Here is a 9,269-nt window from a genome sequence, read left to right on the forward strand (position 1 = left end):
AACCCAAAGGGACAAACAGCCACGTTAAGGGTTAATAATAACACACACCTGCGCCCCACTGCAGGATTTTTGTTTAAAGAAAGAAAAATAAATAATGTATTTATTCGTCTCCTCTTTGACTCTGTGCAGGAACATAATCTGAAAATGTGACCTGTGATTTTAGTTCATGACTAATACTTTTTCCCAGAAAAGAAAAGGAAACAGAGGGATTACATTTGTGGTCTTAGGTTTTTACCTTCCTCAGAACATTTATCATTTTAATCAGTTCTGCGATAAAGGCTCCTGTCTCTGCGCCTTTAATTCGTCTCCATTTGCCCTCCCCTTTAACACCGATGTTTTTTCTGTTTAATCCCCAATTGGGAGAGAGAGGGAGGGAGAGAGAGGTAGAGAACCTCTGAGAGACAGAGAGAGAGAGAGCGATGGGCAGATAGATGAAGAGAGTCAGATTAGTGAAGCGAAGCTTAAAAAGAAGCTGAATTCACCTCCTCGATCGCTGCATGTCTGGATTTATCCCTTTTTCTTCATACTTTTTAACTTCATTTGGAGGTTGATTAATTAATTAATTAATCGATGAATCGGAAAATTGCTGCATCAGAAGAAAGGTGGATTAATTTTCAGGTGCGTTTGTCAGCGAAATGCGGATAAGTTGTTGGTGACTCGGAATAAAGCAGCTGATGAGGGAACCGGCAGGAAACTGATGAAAGCTCGGATCGACTGACGATGATCATCGGTGTGTGGCGCTGAGCATCAGCGAAGATGTACGAGGAGAACCACCGAAGTAAGCGCTCAGTGAACCTGTCAGTGGATCCCTTGGTTAAAGTTCAGATTTCTGTGTTTCAGCTGGAGCCAGACTGGAACAGCTGTATTTTCTGTATGAAGGTCACAGCTGTGCGATTAATCGACTACAGCTCATTTGGCTTTTATTTGTTCCCCGCAGAGTTATGGGAAATGCAGAAGTGATCTGAAACTAAAACTACATTTTCTCTCCAAAGAAACTCACGAATAGAATTTTTAAATCTTCTAAATGGGCACATTTGATAACATAGAAATAAAAAGTTTGAACAAACAGCACAAGAGTAAATATAGGACGTGAAAACATCTGGTCCAGTTTGCCATCTGATTCCCTTCACATCACCTGAACTAATGGTTCCTATCATTATGTCCTGTTTCCCTACACGCTGTAAATCCTGTGTGTGAGTGTGTGTGTGATGCTGCAGTGTAGAGCAGAGATTCAAACCAATACGTGATGTTTGTGTTTCTTTTCTATTAACTTCAGCTTCATACAGCACATCTGTGCACACCTTAGAGATTTAGAAGCTGCTGTGATCATTTAGGTCACGTTGAAGGCATGAGGAGATCTTGAGCTTTGATATCTTCACTTTCTGGAGAACACGATCCTCACGCTAAATGTTTGTCCACTTTTTAATCTTTTGTGGTCATTTCACAGTTGTCGTGCTTTTACCTGTGGCCTTTATGTGCTTATTTTCAGTCTCTGTGTTCTTAATTAATTTCATTTCCTTTTATTGATTTTTCAACAGCAAGTCGTTTGCATCACAAGTTCTGGTCGCTCTGGGTGCCTGAACCTGAGTTTGTCAGTCAGGTGATGATGAAAGAAAACCAGATATACTGAATCATTTTTTCAGCCTCACAGTTTCTCTCTGATGAAATGAGATGAACTTGATCTCTGATCTAAAAACCAGATTTGCAGTAGAATCAACCTGTGGGTCTGCAGCTCTTTAAGGTCTGGTCTTTGTGTTTTTTCACTGTGTCTGGTTTGTAATCCAGGCTCAGGAACCAGACAGAGTGCTTTTAATGCTTAACTTCAAAGGGGTGTTTTCTGCTTACTGTGTGGAACATCACTCATTGGGGAAACTGCGCTGTCCACTGAGGTGTAAAGAATATGTCATAGATGTGCCATGTGACTCGGGGTAGGAGGGGGAGGGGGGTTCGTGGAGAAGAAACTGGTCCTAGACTGCAGCATAGGGTGTAAAGCACTGTGCCCGTGGCCTTCTATGGCAAGTGCCAATCGGGCTCCACGGTGCTGGGCAGCAAGCACAAGGCCCACTGAAGGATGTTGGGCCCTCAGGCCACCCTCATGAAGTCTGTTTATGATTGTGTGGTCAGAAATGTTTACACCAGTGCTATCCTGGAGGTCATTTTTATAGTTCTGGCAGCGCTCATCCTGTTCCTCCTTGCACAAAGAGCATTGTATGTGGCTGTGTAGCTGTAGATGTTACTGTTATAAGTGCAGTGAATCGTGGAGGCAGAGGACCACCTCGTCGCTGTGGCCTGATCAGCTTTACTGGATTACAGTGATCTGTCCTGCTTGGATGCAGCCGTGCAGCATCTAAAGCTGTTGGATTGTGTTTATCGTTGTGCTTTATGTTGTGTTTCTGGATATGATGCAGTTGTGCATCTGTGTGGACACGCTAACAGTGGTCAAGTCTTCTTAATAAGGCAGGCCTCAGTTCTCAGATATGGTGGCCCCGAAATCCAAAACATGGCAATTTAAAAAGGATGACTCTGCTTCATGTCATGTTGTGAAGTTTTATATATGCATATGTGCCACATTGAGCCCTAAAGAGTTGTCAGAGCCTCAGGTAAACATTGATCAGCTGGTCATCTCTGGAGTTTCGCTGTTACCATGAAGGATGACTCTAATAGCTCTAACCTGGTGACATAATGCTCCATATAGAAAATAAAACACATATATATGTGACTTGGAATCACCCATCTTCATCCAAACTGAGAACATCTAACATCCTAAAGCAGCACCTGTTTCTCTGTGCATGTGTTTCCTGCTTGTATGAGTCTGTTTCTGCTGCCTGCATTTGGAGCATGTCTCCTTTAATGTTTGGGCTTTTGCTTGTTTATGTTTTCTCCTCGGGGGCATCATATTATTAACACTCAGTAACAAACAGTCTCATTTGAGCTTGAGCTGATTTATTCACAAACATAATTTAGTTTTTGCAGGTAAACGTAAAGCAGCATAAAAACATAGCAGTGGGTCAAAGTAAATCTTTATTTTGACAGATTTTCAATCAGTGGATGCTCAGTAAAGTTACTCAGGTCTGCAATAGGATATTCCAATAAAGTTTAAATGGTTGAGGACACATGACAGTTAACAACCCATATGGAAAAGATATATATAAATCTTATAAAGTTTGTATCTGTCTTGAGTGAAACTTGTATGAAAAGCATACAAAAGTGAAAACAGATATAAGATCCCTTGAAAAATTATATAATGAAACTTGTATGTTTTAGATACTTACTAAAACAATATATGAAAGTAATGAGAAAGTGGCCACTTTCATGAGTAAATCATGTAAGTTTATACTATTTCTTTTCCATATGGGAATGATCGATATCGTGTGTTTCTGAGACTGATGTTCTCCTCGAGGACCTTTTAGATCAATTAAAAAGATGTTAAAGTTGTTTTAAAAAGGTAATATCATTACCATATGAGTGCCCATTTAAGTAGCACATGAGGACTCTGCAGGGTGAGTTCCTACTTCACCTCCTGGCAAATAGCAAGAACTGTAATTATGTCTCTGTAAGGACCACTTTAGTCAAAATAAGGTTTTTATATCATCTGCAGCAATTTATATTCTGATGTATGGCGGTGTTCTAGAAATCCTAAAGACAAGAACAGCAGTGGCATGAATAGAAGAGGCATTATTGACAGTGGATTCAACATGGAATATGTCAGAGGTAGTACGAATAGCCTGAAATGGAGGAAAGATTCAAAGAGATTCAAAGTTGTTTTTATTCACAAATGAACGTAGATGCAAAGAGAGCTAACATCTTCTGAGCATCTCTCTTTATATAGAGAAATTGTCCTTTCTGAAAGAAGAATAAAAATCCAGCAGAAATATTGGCTTGAAGTGCTCCGCCAGCAGTGAATCGGACTGCAGGTCAATGAGTTCAAGGTGAACACCACTGGATGCATTTTCCTCTTTGCAAGTGCAAGGAATGAAATGATGTGCATTTCACTCTCAGCTGTTTTGAAGTCCATACATTGCTTTGAAAACTTACTGGCCTCATAACATTGATGAGTACCAGCTTAGGCAGTCACCTGATGTTGTGGTTTCTTTCACTGTCGACTGTTTCACTGGTGTGTGAGTGTGACTATGTTTTGGAGTTAAAGTGTGGCTGCAGCTCAGGAGGTAGACGGGTCATCTCCTGATTGGAAGGTTAGTGGTTCCATCCATGGATGTCTGCATGCCAGGTCTCCTTTGGGCAACATACTAACCCCAAGCTGTTCTCTAATGCATCCGCTGGAGTATGAATGTGTGTGAATGTTAGCCATGAAGAAAGTGAACGTGAGATGTTGTATAAAGCACATTGAGTGCTCCAGGAGAGTAGCAAAGCGCTATATAAGAAGGAGTCCATTTACCATGTGTAAATAGGCCTTTGCGTTGCAGTTTGCTATTTAGTCCTTTTATTAATCCAGACAGCAAATTCAAGATCTTCCTTTCTTCTCACAATTTTTTTGATTTTCTGCTTTCAGGTCCCAGACTATTTTTAGCACTTTGCCCAGGCTGAGCCACCTGTTATCTGTGTGCCTATGTCAGCGGTCCCCAACCCCCGGGCCTCGGACCGGTACCGGTCCGTGAGTCGTTTGGTACCGGGCCGCGAGAGCTGAGGCTCAGGTGTGAAATGTATAGTTTTCAGGGTTTTTATCGGTTTTCAGCGTTATTTTGTTATCGTTTTTATCGTTTACTCGGTTTTCCTGGGTCTTTTCATGTGTGTTATGAATAAATCTTCTTTTTTTCGGTACTGGTACTAGTTTTATTTTGTTGTATTTATCCGTGACACCTTAAAGGCCGGTCCGTGAAAATATTGTCGGGCATAAACCGGTCCGTGGCGCAAAAAAGGTTGGGGACTGCTGGCCTATGTCACCAGCTTCAGTCTCATCCTCCTCCAAAAGTGCAACACACTGTCTGTGATTCAGTGTTCTTACCCTCAATTTTTCAATTCAACTAAACACATCAAAGTGCTAAAGGTAAAGACCATAATAGGCAATAGCAGACAGAACACTCCAACAATCAGATGACTCCCTACGATCAAGCACCCTGATCCAAATCTTTTCCCCTGGAGCAAAAATATCAATTTCAGTTCTGAGTTCATTTTAGCCACTTTGTCTTGGTTCCCCTTCAAAAGTCTAACATTTTAAGATATAATATTAGGACAGCCATTCACTGTAACATCTGCCAGTTTGTGAAGGGTCAGCCCCTTTCACCATACCAGCACCGCCATCAGTTTTAACCCTTAGCCTTATGGCTGATTTAGGGTAAGTGAAACCAGATAATTGAATGATATCCTGGCTATGTTGAGCTTACTTTGTAGCCCAGGGCACAGAAGGGTACCAGCATAGCTGATGTGGGCTGGTGTTGAGGTCAGCTGAGCTGTCACGATTGCTGGCTGAGCTTGGTTCTTCAAGAATTAACCATGAGCTCTGCATGAATGGATATGGTTACTGAACTCTCCACCTGCTCTGGATCTGTTTTTTACTCCATTAATGATGTTTTCAGTGTAAACAGTTATGAAAACAGGTGGGAACTGTAAAATTCTTCATTACTTTCTTCATAAAGTGTGCGGTCCGGACTGACGTAGGCATTCCTGCACAATGAAAACCATTATATCTGCAGATGGAGGGATGCTACAGAACCTCAGATCTCTGTCAGGTCTGACCTCAGAGCTCAGGTGGGATGAAATTACTGGAGGTTGTGGCTTCCATCTTTTTAAGAGGGACTCAGTTTAATCCTCCTGATCCTGATATAGGAGGATCAGACTTTCTGCTCTCTGCTCACTGAATTAAGATGCTCTTCACGGACTTTCTGATAACGTCGTCATGGAAATTAGCATTTCCCATATAACTTCATCTGTTGCTGTGGCAGTAGAGTTAATCCCTCCTTTTGTTCTGAGCGCATGAAAGAAAGTTAATTTTAACACGACTTAAACCCCCAAGTAACCTTTAAGGTGAGTAGGCTGGTCCATCCTGATCCAGCTGGACTCTGAGACACTGACAGGAGTCTTTCAGTTGTTTTAGTTCAGCTGATTTGTTACTGATGGCTCCTTGATGTTGACCTGAAGGGTGCTATCTTTTCACATCCACCCTTGTCTGATTTCTCAGGTGTCACTCTTTTTTTTTTTTCATCTGAAGGCTGAGAAATCCATGTTTTAATATCTCACCCTCAGGGCTTTATTTTAAAAAAGTTATTCGCAACAAATCTGTAAGTCCTTAAAAGTCTGTAACGCCCTGAAATCAGTTCCATCAAAAAGGATCCAAAAAGCTTTTCAAGCTCTGCAATTTAATCGCAACAATAGCGTTCAGACTTGCTGTCATTTTTTTCCATTCCTCATTCATATAGTAGAAAGTATAGTGTATATATTATAGAACAAAAAGCCCAGAAAGACTAATAGAGTAAAGGTTACTATGGTCATGGTAAATCAAATGCATGAAATTAACTAAATTCATTATTATTATTTTTTTAATCTCAACAGCAGTGTGTTTTAAAATAACTAAGTGAAGTCTTTGCTTTAATGTTGCTAACAGGAGTACACAGGAGCATTTGTAAAAACTGAACAAAATATATCTTCTATAACTTTTATTTTATTTAAGATAAATAGCTCTTATCTCAGCTTTGTTGATGTTGCTTATTTTGAAACATTTTAGCATAATTTCTAAGGAAATTAAACAAGAATGAATCTACTTTCACAATTAACACAGTTAAGCTTGTGTTTTGTAGGAGGAGATCTGAGCACTTGGATGATTTATCAGATAATAAACATTATAATATTCACTGGACAGACTAGAGAACTGAGCATGGCTGCTGCTGCAGAACTGTGTTTGTGAGCAGTGAGGAAGAAAAAACTGCTCCAACATTCACTAACTGAACTGATGACCTTCCAGCTGGACCAGGCTGGAGGGTAGCGTGACACACACTAACACACACACACACACTGAGAATGGGCAGTGAAAAGTAGAAAGTTAACAAGGCGGATGGAGAGTTCTGTGCGAGCCATGGAATGTACCACTACACCACACACACTCACACATGCTTGCGAAGACCATCATTAAAATAATGCCAACCTGAAACTCGTTCAGTTTTTTAAGAACGATTCTCATCTTCTCTATGAATTTACTTTAGAAAATGTATGTAAAAAATGTCCAGAATTTCAATAAATCCACATCATCCGTTGCCAAAAGATCCATTTAACTTTAAAAAAATGTTTTGTACTATGTGAGGTCTTTACTATAAAACCAGGTCTGAACACTCAACCTTTTAACATCTGCCTAAAAGTAAGGACTGGCTACAGCGTCCTCACAAATATAAGTAAAATCGGATTGGTCCCCACAAAGACACAAGTACCTGAACACACACTCACTGTCCTCTCGATGATGCAAGCTGACTCGGGATAATTCGAGGATAATTGGATGGTTCTTGTTGTCCTGCGGGTGAAGCAGCTTCACCAGCTCTTCAATTGAGTCCTTTTATTTTCCTAAAACATAAAAACTTGTCATCATACGTTGATGCAGCTCAGAGAAGAATATGACCAAATGCATCGGTGAGAGGTTTTTCTAGTAACTACGCAGATATGCTATAGGAATCAAAGGTCTCTACAGCGAAAATGCTTAACAGGACTTTTCTGAACTCTTGCAAAATAAAAACAAAAGCAAAGTGTAATAATACGAAGTAAACCACGATTCTGCTTTAAAATGTGTGCAGCAGAAATGCTTCTTTACAGTATTGCAACCAGGATGACATCACCTGTTAATGAAATCAAAGGACTCCTACAGAAATTATCTGTCCATCATAAAATAGACCCGTCTTACACCTAACATCCTCTTTAACTCTGATGAGGACCATAATTCTCCTTTCTTCAGTGCACATTTCATATCAGGAACACTTTCCAGGTTTCCTTTACCATGTTACTAAGCTGGCATTTAATGAGCTTTTCAGATATTTTATAATTAGATAATGACTCTGTTAAACTATGTACAATAATACAAACAAAAACAACAACATTCAGATTCATATTTAGTGTTGTATTTCAGATCATATCAGTAGATATTTGGGATTCAGGTATTTGTTTTAGTTTGATATTGCAAAGCATCACTTGATAGCAATAGCTGGTGCTGCTGTCTTGAAGTGCATAATAGGACTAGTGTTAGAGTTGGCGCATATAATGACTTAGACCTCAGGGGGCTCATAGATAAACAGACCTTCTGTTTTATAGTTATTTTTTCAGTTTATTAACAGGAATAAAAGCTGAGTTGAGAAACGTGTTGTTTTGAAAAACTGTTTGTGTTGGGAAACTGAGTCGTATTATTTTTGCATGAAATTCTCAACACGGGTTAATTGATGGTTCTAGATGTTCTTGGTTGTGCTATGGTTGTTTGCTACCCAGCTGCCCAGTAAGCATAGGTCTAACGTTGGTTTTTGCTTGTTTTGACTTTGTTTTAAATTTGCTTTTGATCAGCAATTTTTGTAAATGTGTCCCTTTTGTCCTCTCTACCACTCCAACCACACTGGACAGCCTTTCTTTGTCTGGTGAGCACTGTCAATATGTCCTTTCACAGTCAATATAAATAATATATCTGTGATATATACTTACAGTATACGCTGCCTCAGTACAAATTAAAGTAAGCCTTATGAGAAAATAATAAAATTGGGACTGAGATTAGTATATATTTTTTTCTTTTGTATAGAGGTTTTCCACCACACAGGCTCTATAAAAACAAACAACAAATAATAATATATTATTATACTATATTCTACAAAACCATAATAACAAATTACAAGAATAACACAAATATTCATCTTCACCCACAAAATATAAGAAACATGTTTAGACAAGGCTGCACAAATAAACTGTTTGATGCTTAATACGTGTGAGGGCGTTTTTTCCCACTGACCATGAAGGCATCCATCAGTCCCACTCTGCTCTTACCGTCTCTACCTGCGTGGTAAATAAAGGGCAGCTGGATGCAAAAGCCATGCATTCTGGGAAATACAGGAACTCTAGGAAAGGACTAAATGGAGAGAGGTAGATCTGTGTGTGTGTGTCCTTGTTTTGCTATCATTGTGAGGACCTGTGGATGTTCCAACCCTTTGAGGACATTTACGTCTGCTTCAGGGTTTGACTTGGTTTCAGGGTTCAGTGTTGAGGTCCTCTTAGGTATATTAAGACAAACATGTCTGTGTGTGCGTGTGTGTTCAGGTACCAACACATCAATCCCAGCCTACATCACACACACACAC

At 39.8% G+C, this 9,269-nt stretch overlaps 1 protein-coding gene across 1 annotated transcript in view; it reads left to right on the forward strand.

Moving 5' to 3' along the window:
* Positions 1–423: 423 nt before the first annotated feature.
* The window catches only part of cacna1fb (calcium channel, voltage-dependent, L type, alpha 1F subunit), a 44,097-nt gene continuing 35,251 nt past the window's right edge, over positions 424–9,269 (forward strand). The window contains exon 1 of the mRNA XM_005931130.3: positions 424–778. Within this exon, the coding sequence (XP_005931192.1) occupies positions 757–778 (22 nt within the window). The 5' untranslated portion in view covers positions 424–756. The remainder of the gene's footprint in view (positions 779–9,269) is intronic.

This window comes from Haplochromis burtoni, unplaced genomic scaffold (assembly GCF_018398535.1).
Source record: "Haplochromis burtoni strain Fernald_Lab_line unplaced genomic scaffold, NCSU_Asbu1 Contig_138, whole genome shotgun sequence".
NCBI classification, from domain to species: Eukaryota; Metazoa; Chordata; class Actinopteri; order Cichliformes; family Cichlidae; genus Haplochromis; species Haplochromis burtoni.